The sequence below is a fragment of the Dasypus novemcinctus genome, chromosome 13, assembly GCF_030445035.2.
Source record: "Dasypus novemcinctus isolate mDasNov1 chromosome 13, mDasNov1.1.hap2, whole genome shotgun sequence".
Classification (NCBI taxonomy): domain Eukaryota; kingdom Metazoa; phylum Chordata; class Mammalia; order Cingulata; family Dasypodidae; genus Dasypus; species Dasypus novemcinctus.
The window spans coordinates 52623444-52648449 of record NC_080685.1 but is presented as its reverse complement, the minus strand read 5'-3'; the positions used below and the strand labels follow the sequence as shown (position 1 = coordinate 52648449).

The following is a 25006-nucleotide window of genomic DNA, read 5'->3' as shown; positions in this document are numbered from 1 at the left end:
GAAGAGTGCTAGGAAATGATAATTTGCTAGAGTCTAGTGGGATTTAATATGGTTTCCCTTATGGCTCATCTCCCCTCTTGCTTTCCTCGAATTTCTAATATTAGCTTAAGTCCTAGGAAAAATAAAAATGCTTTCCTTTTTCCCCCTTATGTCTTTTAAAAACAGTATGAAGGGAGTGGTGTAGCTCAGTTGGTTGATTTCCCCATGCACAAGGTCCCAGGTTCAATCCCCTGTGCCTCCTAAAAAAGAAAATAAACAAATAAAACATTACAAATAGACTTTATTTTTTAGAGCAGTTTTAGGTGTATAGAAAAATTGAGCAGATTACCCAGTTTCTCCTTTTATTAACATCTTCAGTATGGTATTTGGTACAATTAATGAATCAGTGTTGATATATTATTAACTAAAGCCCATGCTTTATTCCAATTTCCTTAGTTTTTACTTAATATCCTTTTCCTGATCCAGGATTCCATCTGGGATTCCCCGTTACATTTTTATTTATTTGTTTGTTTGTTGGTTTATTTCTCTCTCCTCCCCCCTTCCCCCCCCCCCCCCCCCCGTTGTCTGTTCTCTGTGTCTTATTTTGCTGCGTTGTCTTTGTCAGCTCCTGTTGTTTTCAGCAGCACAGGAATTGTGTTTCTTCTTGTTGCTGTCATCTTGTGTCAGCTTTCCGTGTGGGCGGCACCATTCTTGGGCAGGCTGCACTTTCTTTTGCTGGCGCTTGGGCGGCTCTCCTTACGGGGCACACTCCTTGCGCGTGGGGCTCCCCTATGCAGGGGACACCCCTGCTGCGTGGGGGACAGCATGGCACTCCTTGTGGTGGTGCATTAGCACTGCGCATGGGCCAGCTCTACACAGGTCAGGGAGGCCGGGGTTTTTAACCACGGACCTCCCATGTGGTGGACGGATGCCCTGACCACTGGGCCAAGTCTGCTTCCCTCCCCCCGTTACATTTTGTTGTCATGTCTCTGTAGGCTCTTCTGGACTGTTTCTCAGATTTTCCTGTTTTTTGATAAAACCTTGATTGTTATGAGAACTGTTGGTCAGTTATATTAATGGATACCCCTCTGTTGGAATTTGTCTGATATTTTTCTTCGGAGTGGGCTGAGGTTGTATGTTTTGGGGAAGAATATCCAGAGGTACAGTTTTCGTTATAACACATCAAGGGTGTATTCTGTCAGCATGATTTATGGCTGTTGATGTTGACCTTGATCACCTGACTGAATTAGTATTTGTCAGGTTTCTCCTCTGTAAAGTTACTATGTTTTCACCCCATGCCATGCTGTATTCTTTGGAAGTAAGTTACTATGCATAGCCAATACTTATGGAGTGGGGAATTATGCTTTCGCTCTTAGAGTCAAGTAATGCATAATTTTTTAGAATTCTTCTGTTTGGGAGATTTGTCTCTTCTCCCCCATTTATATCAATGTGAACTCATGGATTTTTTTTTCTTTTTCTTTTTTTTTGGAGAAATTGTGACATTACAGAAAGCACACATAAAATGCAGGACTTCCCCACTGCCAACACTTTATGTTGGTGGGGAACATTTGTTACAGTTGACAATAGCACATTTTTGTAATTGTGCTTTAATTAAACTACATGGTTTAGATTACGGACCACTATCGAAGAGACTATTCTTTCCCACTTGAGTCCTCTTTGCCAACTTCTCAAAAATCAGTTGGCCATAAATGTGAGGGATGATTTCTGACCTCTCAGTTTGATGCCACTGATCTATATTTCTATCCTTGTGCCTGTACTATAATCTTATGACTACTGTGGCTTTGTAATAAGTTTGTGTTTTTTTCCTTAAAGATTTATTTATTTTTCTCCCCTTCCCCCCCGTTGTCTGCTGTCTCTGTCCAGTCGCTGTATGTTCTTCTGTGTCCATTTGTATTGTCAGGTGGCACTGGGAAATTGCATCTCTTTTTTGTTGCGTCATCTTGCTGCATCAGCTCTCCGTGTATGTGACACCACTCCTGGGTGGGCTGCACTTTTTTCACGCAGGTGGCTCTCCTTGCAGGGTGCACTTCTTGCATGTGGGGTGCCCCTATGTGGCATGGCACCCCTTGCACACGGCAGCACTTTGTGTGGGCCAGCTTACCACACAGGTCAGGAGACCCCTGGGTATCGAACCCTGGATCCTCTGTATGGAAGGCGGACACTCTATCAGTTGAGCTGCATCCACTTCCCTGTGATAAGTTTTAGTATCAAGAAGTGTGAGTCTTCCAACTTAATTCTTTGACAAGATAACATTAGTTATTTGGGGCCCCTTACCATATAAATTTGATGATTGACTTTTCCAGTTCTACAAAGAAGGTTGTTGGAATTTTGATTGAGATTGCATTCAATCTATAAATTGGTTGGGGTAGTAGTGACCTTTTTTTTTTTTTTTCCAAGATTTATCTACCCTCCCTTTTTTTTCCTGTTCTCTGTCTCCATTTGCTATGCATTCTTCTGTTCTGTGTCTGCTTGTTTTCTCTTTAGGTGACACCAGGAACCGAATCTGGGGCCTTCCAGAGTGGGAGAGAGGTGCTCAGTCTTGCACCACCTCAGTTTCCTGGTCTGCTGCATCCGTTACTGTCTCTCCTCTGTGTCTCTTTTTGTTGTGTCACCTTGTTGCACCAGCTTTCCATTTGGGTCAGCTTGTCTTCACCAGGAGGCCCCAGGAATCAAACCCTGGATCTCCCGTGTGGTAGACTAGGAACCCAATCACTTGATCCACATCTGCTTCCCAGTATTCACATCTTAGCAATATTTAGTCTTCCAGTTCAGGAATATGGGCTTTCCTTCCAATTTATTTGGGTCTTTAATTTCTTTTAGCACTTTTTCTATGTACAAGTCCTTGATATTCTTAGTTAGATTTATTCCTAGGTATTTGATTCATTTAGTTACTATTGTGGGGAAAGGGATGTGGCTCAAGTGATAAGGCCTACACCTACCATATGGGAGGACCTGGGTTCTATCCCTGGTACCTTCTGATGAAAAAGAAGAGGAGCATGCTTGTGCAGTGAGCCAGTGCCTGCATGGTGAGCCGAGCGCCTTCGTGAATGCCTGCATGGTGAGGCAGTGCCCGCATGGTGAGCCATTGCCTGCATGGTGAACTGAGTGCCTGTGCAGCAAGCCAAGTGCCTGCGCAGTGAGCCAGTGCCTGCGCAAGTGAGTCATGCAGCAAGATGAAGATGCAACAAAAGAGAGAGGAAGGGGAGAGTCAAGGTAAAGTGCAGCAGAGACCAGGAAGTGAGGTGGTGTGATTGACAGGGAGAACCTGTCTCCACATCAGGGGTCCCCAGGATCAAGCCCTGGTGAATCTTAGAGGAAAAAGACGACAAGAGAAGACAAAACGAGAAATAGACACAGAAGTACAGAAGATCACACCGTGAGTGGACGCAGACAGCAAAAAGCAGCGGGAGGTGGGGGTGTGGGGGTGTGTGTTAATATTGTGAATGGAATTTTTTCTTAATTTCTTCTTCTGACTGTTCATTGCTTGTGTATAGAAGCATTATTGGGTTTTGGGTATTGATCTTTTACCCTCTCATTTTACCCAGTTATTAGTTTTTTGTGGATTTTTTGGGATTTTCTGTGTATAGGATCATATCATCTGCAAATAAAAAATGTTTAATTGTTCCTTTCCAATTAATATGACTTTTATTCCTTTTTCTTAGCTAATTGCTCTGACAAGAACTTCCAGTGCAATGTCGAATAACAGTGCTGTGACTGAGCATCTTTGTCTTCTTCCTATTCTTAAAGGGAAAGCTTTCTGTCTTTCACCATTAAGTAGGATGTTAGCTGTGGACTTCATACATGTCCTTTATCATGTTGAGGAACATTTCTTTCCTGTTCCTAGTGTTCTAAGTGTTTCTATCAAGAAAGGGTGCTGTATTTTGTCAAATGCCTTTTCTGCATCAATTGAGATGATCATGTGATTTTTCCCCTTTCTTTCTGTTAAGGTGGTGAATTACATTAATTGAACAAACCTTGCATACCAGGGATAAATCCCACATGACCATGGTGTATAATTCTTTTAATGTGCTATTGGGTTTGGTGTGCTAGTATTTTCTTGAGAGTTTTTGCATCTATATAAGAGATACTGGTCTGTAGCTTTCTTTTCTTGTGGTATTTTTATTTGGCTTTGATGTGAGGATGGCGTGTGGCCTCATAGAATGAGTTAGGAAGTCTTTGCTCTTCTTCAAGAACTTGAGCAAAATTGGATTAAAGTTTCCTTGGGATGTTTGTTAGAACAAGTGAAGTCATCTAGTTCTGGGCTTTTCTTTTTTGGGAAGTTTTTTCCTTTTTTTTTTTAATTAGAGAAGTTGTGAGCTTACAAAACAGTCATGCATAATGTGCAGAATTGATGACTGAAATCCTTTACATGGAATCGGTTTGTTGAAATTTTCTGTTTCCTTCTGAGTTAATGTTGGTAGTTTGTGTGTTTCTCAAAATTTGTAATTTCATCTAGGTTATTTAAATTTATTGGTATAAAGTTGTTCATTGTATCTTCTTGGATATTTATTTTCTATTTTGGGTTATATTATAAGTTTCGAAGTCAGGAACCTGTGATGTTTCCAACATTGTTTTTTTTTTTTTCAAGATCATTTTTGTTATTCAGGATCATTTGGTTAGTCCTTTGCAATGCCTTGTGAATTTTTGGGTCACCTGGTCAATTTCTTCAAAAAAGGCAGCTGGGAATTTTTTCATTTATTATATCTTTAATTTCTTGCAAAAATATTTTTAAATTTTTTTCAGAGGGAAGTTTTGCATTGTTTTTAAGTGCATTCCTAAATTTTGTGATTTTTTTCAGATGGAATTGTTTTCTTAGTTTTATTGTTGGATTGTTCATTGCAAGTATATAGAAATGAAGTTGATTTTTTTCCCCTTTTTAAAAAAATCATATTTACTGTGTTTTCTTTTTTTTTAAATGCATAGATGACACAAAATGTTACATTAAAAAATATAAGAGGTTCCCATATACCTCACTTCTCCCATATCAACATCCTCTTTCGTCAGTGTGGCACCTTCATTGCATTTGATAACTACAATTTGGAGCACTGCTACACCACATGGATTATAGTTTACATTGCAGTTTACTCTCTCCCCCTTTCCATTCAGTGGGTTATGGCAAGATATATAATGTCCTGCATCTGTCCCTGCAGTATCATTCAGGACAGCTGCAAGTCCTGAAAATGCCCCCATATCACACTTCTTCCCTCTCTCTGCCCTCAGCAACTCCCGTGGCCACTGTCTCCACATCAATGATACAATTTCTTCCATTGCTAGAGTCACAATAGATCTATGGTAGAATAGCTGTAAGTGCACTCTAATCCATATTTTATTCCTCTATCCTGTGGACCCTGGGATGGCAATGTCCTCTCCACCTCTAAATCGAGAGGGGGCTTAGATCCCACATGGCTAATGAATGCAATTCTCCTACTTGCAGTTTTAGACTCTCTCGGTTCCCTGGTGTGGTGGTGGACCATTCTCACCTTCCTGTTAGCTGACCTGGGTAAATCTAATGAGCCGGAGAGTAGGTGTTACAACTCTGCTGAGGCTCAGGGCCCAGCTGGCACATGGACAGTCCAGAGATTCAAGTCTCCTGAGCATTCACCAACCTCAGTGCTAACCACAGGTTCAGTAAAAGTAACAGAGGAGACATGTGTAGAGAGGTCACATCTGAGTCCAACTCCATCACACTCAGGAGCACAAATTCCAGAGTAGAGCCCACTGGCAAGGCACTGAATGCAAGAGCCATCTAATGCATTTGATTTTTGTACATTGATCTTGTATCCTGCATCCTTGTTGAACCTGTTTAATAGTTCTAATAGTTTTTCATCAATTCCTTAGGATTTTCTGTATACAAGAGATCATTTTCTGCAAATAGAGATAGTTTTCTTCTTCTTACCTAATCAGAATGCCTTTGATTACATTTTCTTACCTAGTTTACCCTAGTAGACTCCGTAATTCAAAGTGAATAGAAGTGGCAAATGTTGACCGTTTTATCATGAAAGAGTATTTAATTTTGTCAAATGCTTTTTTGTGTGTACTGAGCAATCAAGTGGTTTTGTTCTTTATTCTCTTGATAATGGTGTATTTCATTCATTACTTTTTGGACATTAAACCAACCTTACGTTCCTGGGATAAATCTCACTTAATCATGGCATATAATGTCTTTTAAATGCCACTGAATTCATTTTGCTGGCATTTTGCGGAGGATTTGGTTTTGGCATCAGGATAACATTGATCTCATAGAATGAGTTGGGAAGTGCTTTCTCATCTTCTATTTTTGGAGAGTGAGTGAAGAGTCTTTAAATGTTTGATAGAATTCCCAAGTGAAGCCACTTGGGCCTTGTCTTTTCTTTGTGGGTAATTTTTAAAATTACTTATCCATTCTCTCCTTGTATATAGATCTATTCAGAATGTCTGTTTCTTCTTGAGCCAGTTTTGGTAGTTTTTGTCTTTGTAGGCATTTGTCTATCTCTTCTAAGTTTTCTAATTTACTGGCATAGTGTTTATAATCTGGTTTTTTTCTGTAAGTTCTGTAGTAATGTCGCCTCTTTCATTTCTGATTTTACTAACAAGTTACTCTTTTTTTTTTTCTTGGTCACTGTAGCTAATGCTTTGTCAATTTTGTTGATATTTTCAAAGAATCAGCCTTTGGTTTCATTACTTTTTCTCTTATTTTTTTTTCTTTCTCTATTTCATTAATTTCCATTTTAATCCTTATTGTTTTCTTCCTTTTGCTTGCTTTAGGTTTAGTTTGCTTTTTCTACATTGTCTTAGTTGAAAACTTGCATTATTGATTTGATATATTTCTTCTATTCTAATGTATATATTCACATTTATACATTTCCCTCTAAGCACTGTATTAGCTGAATCCCAAAAGTTTTGTTATGTAGTGTTTTCATTTCTACTCATCTCAAAAGTATTTTCTAACTTCCATTTTGATTTCTTCTTTGACCCACTGGTTATTTAGAAGTGTGTTATTTAATTTCCACATTATGTATCTTTCTGTTTTTGTGTTAGTTTCTAATTTCATTTCATTGTTATTGGAGATGACACTTTTTTAACGATTTTACTTCTTTTAATTAAAGTTTGTTTTATCTCCTACTGTGTGGTTTATCCTGGAGAATGTTTCTTGTGCACTTGAGAAGAGTGTGTATTCTGTTGTCGTGTAGAGTGTTCTATAGAGTTCCTTTGGTCTAGTTAGTTTATAGTGTTCAAGTCTTCTTTTTCCTTATTACTCTGTGCATGCCATTCTGGATGGTAAGACTCTAGCTTCCTCTCCTGGTAGCTCCCCATTATTGCCCAATTGACTGACTATTGGAGAAAACATAAATACTCCAGGTTGATAGATTTACTAATGTATATTTCTGGCTTATTTATTTAACACCATAAAGAAAATAGGGAGAAAAAGCATCCAAGATGTTCTCTGCTTTTAAGAAACTTTTTGTCTAGTTAGAGCCTAGCTTTGCTTTATTCAGGATACCAGTTAGGGATACGAGTTAAGAGGTTGTCACAGCAATCCAGGTAAGAGATGTTGATGGATGGGAGAGTTTTAAGAAATATTAAGGAAATGAAATGGATTTAGGTGGGTATAGAGGATGTGTTGAATTTGAGACTTATTTGGACATGGACGAGCACTAGAAGCCAACTGGTTTGATGTTCCTGACACTCAGAATAGAGATCTGAACTTGAGATACACATTTGGAACAACAGCATTTGGTTGGTAGTTGAAAGCTTACAAGTAGGTAAATTCACTCAAGTAAACTATGTAGAGAATTGAGGGTAGAATCCGAGGAACTACCAACATTCCAAGGGTGGGCAAAGAAGAAGAAGCCGTCAAAAAAAAAGAGTGACCTTATAATAAATAGAATACCTAGACAGTATGCTGTTATGGTAAACAAAAGGGTAGCATTTGTTGGAAAAACTGGTTAACATTATTAAGTGCTGTATAGAAAGAAGTAAGGTAAAAACTTGAGATGTGACCATTGAATTTCATAAGGAGGTTGTTGATGTGCTTGTTAGGAGTATTTTTACAAGAGTGGTTTGTGGTAGAAACCAGGTTGTGATAATTGAAAACTGAATTCCAGGTCATGAAGAGTCACATGTTCCCCTTTTGGACTTGAACCCAAGTTTAGAAACTGTAACAGTAGTTTGAAAGTAAAAGGATGGAAACAAATATACTCTTTTCTATTTCTCTGCATTAATGCTGAGTCTTGTATGTTGTTTTTCCCCCCCAACACAAATGATAACATATGTATTGATCTGCAAGTTTTGTTTTTACTTAACAGTATCCTGGATATTTTCTATTTCTGCTTGCATATATCTATCTTTTTAATTGTTCTGTACCTTTCTACAGTATGTTTGTGCCTCTTTTTATCTAGCTGTTCTCTTGTTGGACACTTAGTGTTTCCAGTGTTAATTCAATTACAAAGATTTCTAGCCTTCCTCTTAAAAGAATCCTTTTATGAGTTCTTTTTTTTTTTTTAAGATTTATTTATTTATTTATCTCCCCTTATCCCCCACCCCCAACCTGCCCCAGTTGTCTGTTTGCTGCGTCTTCTTTGTCCTCTTCTGTTGTCAGCGGCACGGGAATCTGTGTTTCTTTTTGTTGCATCATCTTGTTGTGTCAGCTCTCCGTGCAGGCGGTGCCATTCTTAGGCAGGCTGCACTTTCTTTCACCCTGGGCTGCTCTCCTTATGGGGCATACTCCCTGCGCATGGGACTCCCATATGCGGGGGACACCCCTTCATGGCACAGCACTCTTTGCGCGAATCAGCACTGTGCATGGGCCAGCTCCACGTGGGTCAAGGAGGCCCAGGGTTTGAACCGCGGGCCTCCCATGTGGTAGATGGATGCCCTATCCACTGGGCCAAGTCCGCTTTCCTGTCGTTATTTTTATTTGCTCACTTATGTACATATGGTATTGTTCACGATTACCAAAATGTTGAAGCAAGCTACATGCCATTCAGTAGTTGAATGGGCAATCACAACATGATACGTACAGTGAAACACTATTAGGCTTTAAAAAGAAATGAAGTTGACACATGCTACAACATGGATGAAGATTAAAGAGAACATATTGTGTAAAATAGTCCAGACAAAAAGTAATAAATATTGTATGGTCTCAGTTATATAATTCTCAAAGTTAGAAACTAAAACACAGATTACCACAGGCTGGGTAGGGTATGAAATGGAAATATAATGCTTTTTCTCTTTTTTGCATTTATAAGACCCCAGAGAGGTCTACTATGCTGTTTTATTTTTTTAATTATCTTTTTTTAAAGTTAATAGATCACACAAAACGTTACATTACAAAACATAAGAGGTTTCCATACACTCCACTTCCCACCCAGCCACCCCCATCATTTTTTTAATTGTATTTTTTTGAAGATATATAGATAACAAAAAAAAGTTACATTAAAAAATATGAGGTTCCTATATATCCCCCGACACCCACTTCACTCCTCCCACATCAACAACCTCCATCATTGTGGCACATTCATCTCACTTGGTGAATGCATTTTGGAGCACTGCTGCACCACATGGATAATAGTTTACACTGTAGTGCACACTCTCCCTCAGTACATTCGGTGGGTTATGGCAGGAGATATAATGTCCAGCATCTGTCCCTGCAATATCATTTAGGACAACTCCAAGTCCCCAAAATGCCCCTACATCACATCTCTTCTTCCCCTTGCCCTCAGCAACTACCGTGGCCACTTTCTCTATATCAATGCTACAATTTCTTCCATTGCTAGTCACAGTAGTTTTATAGTAGAATATCAGTAAGTCCACTCTAATCCATATTTTATTCCTTCATCCTTTGGACCCTGGGATGATGATGTCCACTCCACCTCTGTGTTTGAGAGGGAGCTTAGATTCCACATGGATGATGGATGCAATTATCCTGCTTGCAGTTGTAGGCACTCTCAGTTCCCTGGTGTGGTGTCATCCTTTATTTTTCAAATCTTACCATAAGTAATCACTTCCTTAGGCACCTCACCGCAGACCTCTACGCCAGTTTGGCCTGGTGTCCTTTGTTACACATTCTGTAACTCCCTGTACTTTTCTTCCTCCATATTGCCATAATTTGCAGTCATGTTTTTAGTTGTCGTGTCTAACTCTATTGCTTATTGATTTCTGTCTACTGAAGGAAACTATGTTATGTTCCATGCAGATGTGAAATGACTTGTTTTGCTCACTACTGTTTTTATCCCTAGTACTGGGCACAGATAATTGGCACATAGTAAAGAGCAGTAAAACATTTTTTGTCAAGTAACTGTTCAGATTTTTACTGGGAATGAGAAAGGATTTCTAGCTGTAATTTCTAATAAGAAAAACTGGTTTCCTAAAAAAAGAGTTGTGAATAACAGCATTTAAAATACTTTTTTTTTCCAGTTAAGAATACATATTTTCATATTGATCTAGGTGCATAAAACTAAAAAGAAAGTACTAACTATGGTTTTCTGTGGAGGTAGGATAGGAATGAGAACAAGGTGGGGTAGAAGATAAGGACAGAGGGAGGTATTTCACTATAATATATTAAAAAAACTTTTGACCCACAGAAATATTACTTAAAAAGTTTTTATAAGGGCTAGTCTTGTGAGATTATGGTGTAAATGCAGAGGAAGGATATGTTTATATAAATTGCTGTTTTTTCTTTTTCTGTGCTCTGTGTTTTCAACAGTTACTTATTTCAGTTTATCTGGGTCAGTGAGTCTTATCTCCCTCTCCCCTAAGCAAAGCCTTCTTTGAGAATCTGATTGAAAACATGGGTATGGCAGAGTGGGTGTAGCTCAGTTGGTGAGCACCTGCTTGGCATGTACAAGGTTCTCAGTTTAATCTCTGGTGCCTCCTAAAAAAAAAAAACAACCAAAACCAAACAAACAGAAGGCCATGGATATGTATTTTATTATGCTTGTTCTGTAAACCCACTTCTCTAATAAAGAAAAAAAAATGCATCTTCTTCCCAGAAGAATGAGCATGTGTATTTAAACAAGCTTACATATTATTTCTAAGGTTAATGGATGCCTTGCTCTGTACCAAATATTGTTGACTTTAGTTTTGATGTGACAGCATTTTCAAAATCTTTTCAGGGGTTCGGTGGTTGGTTCCTGTGTAAAACAGTCCCATAGGAGGTAATAAAAAACAAACAAAAACCTACAGCTCCAGGAGTCAGAAATTTGGCTTTAATCCCAGCTCTGTCATTAGCAAGGTTCATGACTTTGAGTAAAACTGTTTTATTTCTCTAGTCTTTGGTTTCCACTGTGTTATGCAAAATGGGATAGAAGTATAAGAAATCAGAAGAAAAGCCAGGGAAAGGAGAAGAATAAGGGGAATATGGTTCATAGACCCTCAAGGAGGGTTGTGGTTATCTGTTTTATATTTTGCTGTGCAAATAAGATTAGAACAGTGATCTGACCTTTAGATTGGCAGTGAGTATGTCAATAGCTCTTAGGAAATGCAGCTTTGTGACATTGGTTTATACCAACAGTGCCTAGATAACAAATAGTGCCTACCTTTTACAGATTTGCTCTGTGTAAGGCTTTTAGCAGCATGTGGCACAACTCTATAAATAGTTAAAATTCTAATGTATGTAAAAAGTATTTGCATTTTGTACTCTTTCGTGTTTATTAGTTTATAGTGTTTAAGGGAATAAAGTGCATTGTTTTATTTTTACTTTATGATTAATTAACAAATTTTAAATTCTCTATGAGATCATACTAGAAAAAGGAGGAGGGAAATCATTAACTCTGTTTTGCAAAGGGTCAGATTCTTCACAGGCATTAATACAAATACGTCCTGCTAATCTATAGCAGTTTTCTATGGCTGATTATTAAATTAAGCTTCAGCATACATTTTTTGACTAATATCTATCTGTCATTCTGATGATTATATCGTCTAAACACTTATCTTTTCAGTTCTTTATTTTGAGACATGCTACAACCCCAGGCACAATTGTATTTTACTGTACAATAGAGTAATTAGATATTGTGTTTTTCTTTTTTAGCATTCCAGACGACCATTTCATTATATTAAAGAGTAATAATTATAATGTAAGCCTACTTAGAGCCACTCAGTCCAGGTGTAAAAAACTTTCTTTTTGGTTTTTAAAATTATTTCCATAATCTAATTTTAAATGCATTTTATTAGAAGTATTTATAATGCTTTTTTATAGAAATCAAAACTTGGACAATTTCTTAATTTTAATCTTCTTTTTGCAAAGGCCATCTGAACACATGTGTAGATAACTTTAATTTTAGATCTAGAACCTGAAATTGGAAACTGTCTACTAGGTTATTAAATTTTTTTTTCATTGTCCATTTATCTGGTCAAATGCTTTGCAAAAACCTAAACAAAGCTGAGGCTTACTAGACTATTAACTCCATGAAAGCATATACCATGACTGTTTCAGTTTCACTGTATCCCCAGCAATTCACAATCTGGCACATAATAGTGCTTAGTAAATATTTGTTGAATGGATAGAATTTTTAGCATACCTGATGGAAATTGTTCTCTCATCGATAATTCACTTGTATTCAAGTGAATTATTTATTTCAACAAAACATGAATTAAATGTAATGCTTGAACAAAATGTGAAGATAATTCTCTAGTTGATTGGAACTTATATAAGTTTTTTTCATCTTTGTAAGCATACTCTTCTAAGCATAATCAAATCTTTAATAATTGGTAATACTTTAGTTCTTTATTATCATTCTGGGCATCCATTCTCATTTTTAAAGAATTATAGTCATAGTAAGTTTAGTAGGTACTATAAAGAAAATTTCTGATAGACACAAGTGATGGGTTTTATAATTTGACTTTTATTTGTCACCAGAAATGAAGAGTGGAAGGGAAATTTGATAATATGTAGGTTCTGTAGAATTGAATTTCATTTGGTTGTAATTGTTCTACCATTCTTAAATTTAGGGATTTAAAAAATCTTTTGAAATAAATAATTTTATCAGTGTCATTTCTAACACAATACATTATAGCAGCAGGTATAGGCTGTACCAGGGGCTTAAAGAAAAAGATACATCAATTGACCAGATTGTAAACCCTTAAGAGTATTTTAAACTCTTAAAAAAAGCTCTTAAGAAAAATCTTTTTTTAAAAATTTCATAATCCCCACCTAATTTGATAAGTATTTTAAGGTAGTTTTTATTTTAGGATAGTTTAAAAAAATGTTGATACATAATAAGATACAGAAGGTACACATAACTGTAGAACTTGGTGAATTTCTGTAACTGAACATACCCATGTAATCAGTATCTGGACCAAGAAACAGAACATTATTAGCCCTCTAGAGAAGGCTAATTTTTAAATATTAAAAAAAATCAGAGATTTTGATACACTGAGAAAATTAGGTCCTGTGTCTAATTTTATCACTAACTGTAAGTGTCATTTTAGGCATCTGTCCTGGGGACTAAAATAAGGGGATTAGACTCAATTTATTATGGCTCTAATTCTTTAAAAGTACAAAAGGATACATTGATATAAATATAATATATAGGGGAGCGGATGTGGCTCAAGCAGTTGAGCATCTGCTTCCCACACGGGAGGCCCCAGGTTAGGTTCCTGTGCCTCCTAAAAACAACAAGCAAACAAATGGAAAAACCAGCTCAGGGGAGCCAGTGTGGCTCAGTGGTTGAGTGCTGGCTTCCCACATATGAGGTACCTGGTACCTCAAAAAATATATACACACACACACATATAAAATAGTTAAAGGTTATAGGGTAATACTGGACTTGTGATTCCTTTTCAGTAGTTGATTGAAAAGGATGCATTCTCAATTGTTTCTTTTTCTTTATTTTCCAGGTTATATTTCACACTATGTGCTGACTGTATCTACAGAAGATATTTAAAAAAAAAGACAAACTTTTCAAAGATTTTGATTCCAGTGGAATCTTTGCTTTAGATCTTTTTTTGTGTGTGCTAGTGAATTGTAACTCCAGAAGCAATGCCTGTACAAGCTCCACAATGGACCGATTTCCTTTCCTGCCCAATTTGCACTCAGACTTTCGACGAAACGATTCGAAAGCCCATCAGTTTGGGTTGTGGCCATACTGTCTGCAAGATGTGCCTGAATAAACTACACCGCAAGGCTTGCCCATTTGACCAGACCACTATCAATACAGACATTGAGCTCCTCCCAGTGAACTCAGCATTGCTGCAGCTGGTGGGTGCTCAGGTAAGATGAGTGACATAATACTTTTAATTTTTCTTTGTGTATGTGTGTTTCTCCTGAGAGGAACCTGTTGAATTAAATGGGTAAAATAATCTTCTATTTAAATAGGTGTAAGTCTTTTAATTACTGTGTGCAAATTCTTTATTTCAGTATATAAGGAGTTTATTGTGGTAGTCCAGCATTTTTCTGTTATAGTACAGTCACATCCATTTAATCTAGTGACCAGACTTTCAGTAATTCTAGCTATTCAGGTCACTTAGAGAAACCTAAAAGGTAGATACTAAGGACTGCTTCTCTGAGGAAAAAACATGACTCATGAAATTGTTGCACTTCGCTGAGTTGGAGAAGTGAAGTTGCTTACTTAATAGACATTAACAGAAGTGAAAGATAAGAGGAAATGACAAAAACTGTAAAGTACAGCTTTTGGAAACTATTTATTTACAGTAGGAACAAATATCTCCAAGCATCTAAATATAAAAGTTAGTCTGGGGATGCGGATGTGGCTCAACTGATAGAGCATGCGCCTACCAGATAGGAAGTCCGGAGTTTGAACCCAGGGCCTCCTGGCCCGTGTGGTGAGCTGGCCCACACGCAGTGCTGCCACACGCAAGGAATGCTGTGCCACTGCAGGGGTGCCCCCCACATAGGGGTGCCCCAGGTGCAAGGAGTGCACCCCGCAAGGAGAGCCAACCCCACACGAAAACAGTGCAGTCCACCCGGGAGTGGTGCCACACACACAGAGCTAATTGCAGCAAGATGATGCAACAAAAAAGAGACACAGATTCCCTGTGCTGCCGAGAATGCAAGTGAACACAGAAGAACACACAGTGAATGGATACAAGAAAGCAGATGGGGGGGTGCGGGGAGAGAAATAAATAAAAAATAAATCTTTAAAAGTTACTCTGGTAATTCTTAAGGTAATAGTTTGAAAGCAAGTTTTTGAAAGCTAGATACAATTCAGTTAAATAATCCTCACTACTAAATTTGTACATTGTGAGTCTAAAGTCTCATATATATGAATCATTTTCTGGATAAATATGCTGGAACTTTGGATCTGGCCTCCCTGATATTTCTAGATCAGGTGCACTCCCCATCCACCCCACCCCTGAGATGGCTCCCTCGTATGTTTGCTGGTTGTTTTATTGCCCATTGTTTTTGCTTGTTGTTTTTTCTTTTCCTTGCTGTCTGCTTGTTTTTGCTCGTGGTGTGCTCTTTGGTTTTTTTCTCTTGTCTGCTTGTTGTCTGTCTGTTTTTTTCTTTAGGAGGCACCCGGAACTGAACCTGGGACCTCCCATGTGGGAAGCAGGCACTCAACTTCTTGAGCCACATCTACTCCCTGATCAAGGGTTCTTAACCAAGGGTCTGTGAGCTTGAATTGGAAATTAAAAAAAAAAAAAACCACACATTTTTGTCAGGATTTGTTGGTGTGAATGTGATGTATTTATTAAATAATACACAATATGGACTTAGTATGATTTTTATTTTGATGTAACATGTTCTGAGTGCAGTGGATAACTGCTTGCAAAAAGGTTGGTAAGGATAGTGGAGATGGTTGTTTGATACTATGGGAAAACTCGAATTTCTAAGTGTTTGCCAAAAATGACTGAACAGATGTTGAACCATATTAGGTTATCAGGTATTGAAATTATGGGAAAGTTGTAAAACATAACTTTGAATAATCCTAAAATTTAATTTAAAGACATACTGATGTTGAGTGTCATAAAACTATCTGCCGCTATTTTCTGAGAAGGGGTCTATGGTTTTCACCTGACTGGCAAAGATGTCTGTGGAACAAAAAAGGTTAAGAACCCCAGTTCTAGATATAGCTTTCATAAGCTTCTAAAAAGCAGAGAAAATTGATACAGTTTATATTGGAGGTAATGAAAACTGTTGTAGAGTTTATTTTATTCAGAGCGTTATTTAATTTACAAACCTATCTTGATGTCATCAGTAACACCACAAAATATTTGTAAAATGGGAAAGTGCAATTGATTCTTTTATTTCTCCTATACCTAATTTTTCATTTCATAATCATTTTCTTTCTTATTTAGAAAATTCCATTATCACACTTGGAAATATTTATTGGGGATAGCAGTTTTGAAAATGGCAACATTTTTAATAACAAACAAGGCTTACTTTTTTTTCCCTTAAAATTGTCTAAGGATGAACTTATTCTTTTTCTCCAGAATAAGACCTTGTCATTTCTTAAATGAAACATCTAATATTTATGAAATTTGAGGATAAGAAATTTCAGTACATATATAGTCACTAGGACATAAATTCCTGGAGAGCTAGGATAATGTCATCAGTGTATCCCTAGACCCTAACATGGTTTTAGAATATAGTAGAAACTAAGTAAGGATGACTTCAAATGTATCTGGTTAGAAGTTGGTCTCCATATAAGAAATCTGCTAATAAGAAATAAGTGAAGCCAATTTTATCCAAATTTCCGAAAGTGTGTGAAAGCAGAGTATGGAGTAAGGCAAGAGTGGAGGCAGCATTTTCTCAGGAACTAGTAGGAAAAGTGTGTATGTTGAATTTGAAATTTGTGCTAAACAATACATATAGTTGTAGTGTTTATTTTATCAAATTGAATTTGTATATAAGTTTCTGTTATACTGTTTGAAAATTCTCTTCTGAGGATTCATGAGACAAAGTAGAGGGATGGGACAATATTTCACTTCATATTTGAAGTATGTTTTAAAGCCTTAGTTAAATTTCTTTTTCGTCTTGTGTGTGTATGTGTGTTTTTTTTGTTGTTTGCACAAGCAATATAGAGAAAATGAATATTCTCCTTCTGTCTCCAAATTAACCACCTTACCACATATATCTTTCCAGATATATAAAATGTATAGCTTCATTTTATATTATTCTGCTCATACTCTTATCTTTTTCCTTCAGCTTACTTTGTCTGTTTAATTTTGCTAGGAAGGCTTTCCATGTCAGTACTATTTTTTTTGGGTGTTTTTTGGCTGCAGCCGATTATTTCAAAGCATGAATTTATTATGGTTTATTTAGCCATTCCTCTTTTACATTTAGATTGTGATTTTTTTTCTCACTTACAAACAATTTTGCAATGAGATTTCTTAATACATATATTTTTCATATCAGTAATTAAAAATAGAATTATTGGGTAAAAGAGTGTACACTTTAACTTCTAGTAGGTATTGCCCAATAGCCCTCAAAAAAGAATATTCCACTCTAAATACTTATCACAATGAATGGGAGCCCCTGTTTCCTGACATCAAGTATTTATTTTTAAAAATTCTTTCCCCCAATTTAATGGATAAAAATGTCTGATTTTGCTTTTTTCTTTTATTTTTATTTTGTGGCATCACGTGTTTACACATTTTTCTACTGGGTTGCTTGTTTTTTGTTATTGATTTGTTTATGTATTTATTAATCATTTTGTTTTTTTAAATATTTGTGCATAGATATAAAATACTTAATCTTAGTTTGTATATTTTGTTGTCTGATATGCCTGAAATAATTCGGATTAAGTTTTTCTCTTGGAACACATACGAAGATTCAGTTTTAAAAGTTTTCTTTAGCAGAAATTATGTTTAAAATTTGCAATGTTATTGAGGATTAAAATCCAGTTGTATTAAAAGACGGACTAGACACAACTATTAACAGCTTGTTAAAACAAAACAAAACAAAACCCAAGTAAGTGCCTCAGAGACGTCGGTTGACCCCAAAATGTGTTTCATTTGACTAGAAACTGAATATAAACTAACTATAGTTTGTGGTATTGTATTTGATCAGAACCATGCTTAAATTAGGTTCAGTTTTGGATGCTGAAATAATCTATAATATACTCACATAAAAATAATGTATACACATCGTAGAACATTTGGACAATAAAAATGTTTTTTAAAGTTACTTACAGTTATGTCAAAAATTTATGCAGTTTATTTCATCCTAGTTTTTGTTTATTTTAATAAATCAGGAATCATAATATAATCATGGTCCTGAGATTTTTCTCTTGGAATGATAGCACATTTTCTCATGTCTTTTGAAGCTCAGAAAATTTCTCTTTAAATGGCTGCATAATATTACTCTGTTGTAATATTGCATTATTATAACCTTTCTTCCTGTTAGACTGTTCCCGTAACACTGAATTTTAATAGGCACCTTCATAAATTAGAATGTGTCTGAACCATGGTAGTTATATTTGAAGCAATCTTAATGCAAAGTAATTGAAGAACCTAGGATGAAACTGGAACTGTTTGACCTGTTGAAAAGTAGTCTTGGGAGCGAGAGAGCTGAGTTGAGCACTATTTCTTATAAAAGAGATTGTTATTCTTCATAGCTCCTCAGAATTAACACCAGTGAGTAAAGGAGATAAATTTTGGCTTTTTTTTCCTTCCCCTTACTCCTCTTGGCTATTTTATAAGTTTGAAGAGTTAGTACTGTCTAAAAGAGATATTGTAAGCAAATGCCTTGTTGAGATAGCAAACTTTTTGTTGGTAGTAGTCAAAGAATATCTCTAGATGAGATGGGTGTTATAGGGAGAATTCTTATTTTAGTTGGAAATTTAGACAAGATGCCCTACGACCCTTCCAACTATGTACTGTCAGGTTTCGTGATGTTTACATTAAGGATGAATAATTTATTTAAATTATAAAGATTACAGGATAGAGTATGTTGTAACAAAATTTAATATTGAAAGGTACAGAGGTAGACAGTGAAAAACTAAGGAGTTTCTAGCCTTTATGCAATAGACAGGCCAGAGAGAATTCTCCCAGTTCCCCAAGGAAAAACTAAGGCGTGCACAACTTTCAAACATCACAAAAATAGCAAAAATAGTAGTATGAACCCTGTCATGTACTCAGTCTGCAGCTTCAACAGTTACCAACATCATGACACTTTCATTTAATCTATTTACCCTTCCTCCCCTTTTTGTTTGATATTTTGCTGGAGTTCTTTAAAGCAAATCCCAGATATATAATTTCATCCATAAATACAAATATTTAGTTAGTCTAAGAAGCATTTTTTAAATCCAATGAGGTAATAACCCTATTTTACCAAAAAGGAAACTAAAGCTCAAAAGATAGTAGTTATTTATCTACTGTTCCAGCATTTAAGTGATGGATTATCCAACTGTATACATTAATTTCAGCCATACCATTTTGTTTCTGTCTTAGCTGGTGATGATTTGTTCACTAGGAATTAAGCCACTCAAAGTAGTTTGAGTGAAAAGACCAATTATTTGGAAGGATACAGTGACGTCCCACAAATCCCAGGGGAATAAGTACATTAAGGCCTTAGGTAGGTCTTAAACGAAGAATCAGAAAATTGTCAGAAACCAAGGTAGTCCCTATCTCCCCCTCACCAACACCCATCTGCATCTTCCTTCTCCTTCTATCCACTTTGCATCTGACTTCCTCAGTCACTTTGCCTTTCTCTTTCTGCATTGTTTGTGCTTTTCCCTTTGTATCTGTATCATCCTTTCCTCTTTCTAGACTTAGTCTTTTGGGCTCCCATTTATGTGGGGGCAAAATACTATCACTCTCAACCCAGCTTTACCAGTAAGTCTGAGCAACCAATAGATGCCAACTGGAGTCCTCTTGTCCTTGTGGCAAATTTCTGGAAGAGAGAATCTTTTGGTCCAGTTCAAGGTAGATTTACACTTCACTTCTCATCAGCTTTGTTTAGAGGGTCAAAGCAGGTAAAGTAATACACGTAGCCACTATAACCTCCAGATAAACTGGAGCAAGGTGATGTCTCCTCAAACAGCTTTTGTAGGCAGAAATGAAATATGTGGAATTCGAATTTTGTTTTGCCAAAATGTGAAGTAGATTACGTTTGTCTTCAGTTTCTACACTATCCCTTTCCCACTTTATCTATGTGGTATCTATGGTCTTTCTTTCTTTCTGTATAGGAAATGAAGTTTTATCTGATGCCAGTAATTTACAGTTTCATATTATTAAGTTTGGAAAGTGAAGTAACTCACTTTAAGGTGTTAAAGGCCTTAGTCCTGGTTCATGGCATGTCCATGGCATGTCCTGGCACAGATTCTAAGAGGTCATCTTAAAACCTTTTCCTGTATAGTTCTAATTCCTTTCTTGCTTAAACATATGTGCATTCCCAGCTCCTGTTGTACTCTTACTGTTCAAGACTTCTAATTTTGTAAGCATCTAGAGTTCTTTTTCTTCCTTTACAGACCTCTCAACCTGTAAATGATTTATAATTTCTTCTGTATCCATTGCTTTAGTAACAAGGCCTCTAAATTTGATCTTTAAGGATTGGAGGCAAATAACTGCTGAAAAAACTTCCTGAAGTACAGGAACCGATATCTAGGTCAGCACCAGATGGATAATCCTTTTTTAAAGATTATAAATTATAACTCCATACCATATTTTCTGTAAATTCAGGGAGGAGAAAATTAATCCTAATTATTTTTTTTTTATTGACTTTGTAATAATATTACATTAAAAATATATATATGTGAGGTCCCATTCAACCCCACCCCCCCACCCCCCCTCTCCCCCCCCCAACAACACTCGTTCCCATCATCATGACACATCCATTGGATTTGGTAAGTACATCTTTGGGCACCTCTGCACCTCATAGACAATGGTTCACATCATGGCCCATACTCTCCTCCATTCCATCCAGTGGGCCCTGTGAGGATTTACAATGTCCGGTGATTACCTCTGAGGCACCATCCAGGGCAGCTCCATGTCCCAAAGACGCCTCCACCTCTCATCTCTTCCTGCCTTTCCCCATACCCATCGTCCACCATGTCCACTTTTCCCAATCCAATGCCACCTCTTCTATGTGGACATTGGATTGGTTGTGTCCATTGCAGCTCTATGTCAAGAGGAGGCTCAGATTCCACATGGATGCTGAATTAATCCTAATTATGAGACCAAAGTGGTTTGGGTTTTTTGGGTTTTTGTTTTTGTTTATCCTTTGATATTATAATGGTCATAGGAAGAAAAATTAAACAAGGACTTCTGTTTATTTCCTGAATGACTTAGTAGTAGTTACATAGAAACTGAATGGTTACTGAAAACCATAATTCTTCATTCATATTAAGAGAGACTTGGTAAAAGAATCTTCAGGTGAGAGAAAATACTATAAAGAAGAAGAGGATTGTATTTAAGTACCTGGAGAAATATATGTAAATTGAGAAGGGAGGAAAACATTTTCCCTAAATTACGGTATCTTAGTAAAATAGGTTCTCCATATAAAGCCTCATCAAATATGAATTTAGTACCTTGGATAAATTTTGGATTATATTGTTTTGATGTATATGTGACTCTTCAGAAAACTGCCTCACAAGGTAATGCCTTGAATCTTGTCCATTGCATCTCACTTTAGTTAATAGCACTAACTGATTGTTATACAGATGAAATGAATTGCAAAAGAGAATGAAGATGTATATATACTTACTTATAGTACAAAGTTGAAGATACAAGGAAAAGAACCTCCAGTTTGGCTTTAATGAGATGAGATTTAACTCTACTGCTTACACTGTGAAGGCTGCTAAAAATTCAGTCAATAACTGAAAAGACTTCAGTAACTCAGTCAATTCAATTCTGACTAACTACCTGGAGTTAGGTTAAGGGCATTTCTCTACAAGATTGTCTTCAAGCACCAGTAGCAAGTTTGGGATCCCGGGCTACCTACACTTCTGACCAACTGGCTACAAATTTAGGGCTTCCCACCATTCCTTGGGTTCAATAATTCATGAGAACTCACTGAAAGCTCTGTACTTAAAATTATAGTTTTAGTGTAGTAAAAATATACAAAGTAAGAAGAAGCCAAGAGATGTATGAATGAGGTCTGGGAGGGTCTCAAAGGCAGACTTCTGTGTTCTCTCCATGAGAAAGAGTCAAAATGAGTAACTCTTCTAGCACAATGACATATTTTCTTAGTCATGGGAGATTCCAAGTATCCAGAGTTCATATGGGGTCTCATTACATAGCCATTATTGATAGAATCGTTGTCCTTTTGGTTGAACTCTATCTGTAGCCTCCTTCCACTCCCAGATGTCTGGGAGGTGAGCTGAGAAGATGTGGCTCAAAGCCCCAATCCCCTAATCACCTGGTTTGTCTTTCATGTGACTGCAAGTATGGCTGGTCTCTCCCTGTCTTAGCCTTAGCATATAACTATCATTGTAATCCTGGACCCACCATAAGTAATGAAATATACTGCAATCTGGGGAAATTCCAAGGATTCAAAGGTTCCTACCCCAGGAACTAGGGACAAAGACCAGTTTTTCATCATAGTATACATCCTTCTCATTTTTCTTGCTTGGGTATTTACTAGTTAAAGTCATATTTTTAAAGTGAATTAAAAGTCAGAGTTTAAGTTTCGTTTTAATGACATGGATGAATTTTCTTGTTTTCTGACTTATAAAAGGAGGTTGGCATAAGTGATTTTTAGCTCAGAAATTCATCAGCTCTGACTTACCTTTGATGTGAAATCAGGTCATTTTTATGAAATGCTTAGCTTGCTTTTGTGTAGTTGTAAGAGCTGTTACTAAATTATTTTTAAAATATTGCATCTAAATTTGAGTGGGATGTGATACTTTATGAATATTTTAGGTTTTATAACCTGTGATAAGAGAGAAATAAGGTAACTGTAATTTGCAGGAACAGATAAAGAGAACCAAAAATTATAGAAAATAATCATTATAACAACATATTGTTGGGTTTGTAACACATGCATATATACATTATATAATGATCATAGCACAAAAAGGACAAAGAGAAAGTAGAGCTACATAGAAGTAACATTTGTAAATCTTATTGGAATTCAGTTAATGTAAATCTAGAGTAGATTCTGAAGAGTTAAGTTATATGGTAAGCCCTAGAGCAACCACTAAGAAAATAACTCATAAAAATATATAAATTTATACTAGAAGGTAGTCACTCAATATCAAAGAAAGTAGTAAAGGAGAAATAGAGAAACGAAAAAGACAGACATACAAAAAACAAAAATAGCAAACATGAATACAACGATATCAATAAGAACATAAGTATGAAGTGATTAAACAAAAGCAAAGATTATCAGGCTAAATTAATAAAAACAAGATCCAACTATGCTACAACAGGAGACATTTTAGATTCAAAGACACTAATAGATTGAAAGTAAAGGATGGGAAAAGATACCATACAGTCAGCACATATGAGAAAGCTGGAATGGTTATACTAATATCAGACAGCACAGACTTTAAAATAAATTTTACTAAAGCTAAAGGGGTCCATTTTGTAATGATAAAGGGCTCAATTCACCTGTTCTGAAAGATACAACAATTAAAAATATATATTGCAAAAGCAAAATGTATTTATCATGGAGTGGGTGTAGCTCAATGGTTGAGCACCTGTTTTACACGTACAAGGTCCTGGATTCAATCCCCAGTACCTCCTAAATATAAATATGTGTGTGTGTGTGTATGTGTATAAAACAATAGAGCCACTAAATGCATGAAGCAAAATATATTATCCAGAATATAAAAACATTTATAATGCAACAAAGTGGTAAACAACCCAATTTTGAAAAATTGGCAAAGGACTTGAATAGTCCTTTCTCCAAAGAAGGTATACAAATGGCAATAAACACATGAAGAGATACCCAACATCCTTACTAGCTGTACTTTACCTCTCTGTATTTCAGGTTTGGCATCTAAAAACAAAAATAAATCATTCATGTTGCCTAAGAAAACACTAGGCGGGCCAAGATTTCAGATAAAATTTCAGGGTTCAACGTGTCTTACTTCATTATAAGAGATTTCAAAATTCTTTTTCTTTCCGGGAAAGACTGGTGAGTAATAGCTTAGTATAAATAACAGCATCTCTGTGGTATTAAGGATCCATATTTCAGCTTATTATCAGCTGTTATCTTAAAATTAACTTAGCTGGGCTCAAAAACAAAGTAAATAGCTCTGTGGACCACATACAGAGTGCAACTGCAAAATGGTGAGCAGGTCCAAATCCATGGCCTTGCCAGATTCTGGGTCTGAAAGTAGTTTGCAACCATGAGGAATATGGGAATATGATAATAGAGACTAATATCCTATGTTAATGGAGACTAGAGCTGTGGCGGTTTGATAGTTTATGAATTCCAAAATCAGATAAAAATTTTGTTTGTAACCTGGTCTGTTTCTCTGGGCATGAAACCATTTGATTATATTAAACTCAGAGGTTTTCCATTTACTTGATTAAATAAAGATTAGGGCTTTGATTTGGCTACATCAGTAGGGCATAGGCCAGGGTTGAGTCCCCACCCCCTTTTTGGGCTACATAAACAGACAGTCAAAGAGAACACAGAAGTGGATACACAGAGAAGATATACAGAGAAAGAGAGACCGCTCCATAGACAAAGAGATTAGCCATTCACATAGGAGTTTACAGCTGATCTTGTGAAGAGAACAGAGCAGCTAAGCCTGAAAAGAAACAAACCCTGGGAAGAGAGATGAGCCCTCTGCCAGCCTACAGCTGAGATAGGAAGAAATGGATCCATGAAGCCTTAAGAGGAAAGAGGAAGGCAGAACCCTTGCAGACATCACCTGCCATCTTGCTTCAACATGTGGCAACAAGAGTTCGGTAAGGAAGTAACCTTGAGTTGGATTCTTTAGGGCCTTGTAACTGTAAGCCTTTACCCCAAATAAATACCCTTCATAAAAGGCAACAGATTTCTGGTAGTTTGCATCAGCACCCCTTTGGCTGACTAATACAACAGCCAAGCTTGTTTTTGACAAAAACGAGGTGCTAGGGTGGGTCTTAAAAAAAAACTTAATGCTCTTTGCTGCTGGTGCTAAAGCTTATAAATTGGGGAGACTGAAAAACAGAGACACAAACCTGACAC

General features: G+C 36.6%; 1 protein-coding gene across 3 annotated transcripts in view; it reads left to right on the top strand.

Annotated features, from left to right (window-relative positions):
• RC3H1 (ring finger and CCCH-type domains 1) overlaps positions 1 to 25006 on the top strand; it is an 88082-nt gene that overhangs the window by 15552 nt on the left and 47524 nt on the right. For all 3 annotated transcript variants that reach the window (XM_058310152.2, XM_004484763.4, XM_004484762.4), the window contains exon 2: positions 13816 to 14188. In XM_058310152.2, coding sequence (XP_058166135.1) covers positions 13958 to 14188 — 231 coding nt within the window. In that variant the 5' untranslated portion in view covers positions 13816 to 13957. The remainder of the gene's footprint in view (positions 1 to 13815; positions 14189 to 25006) is intronic.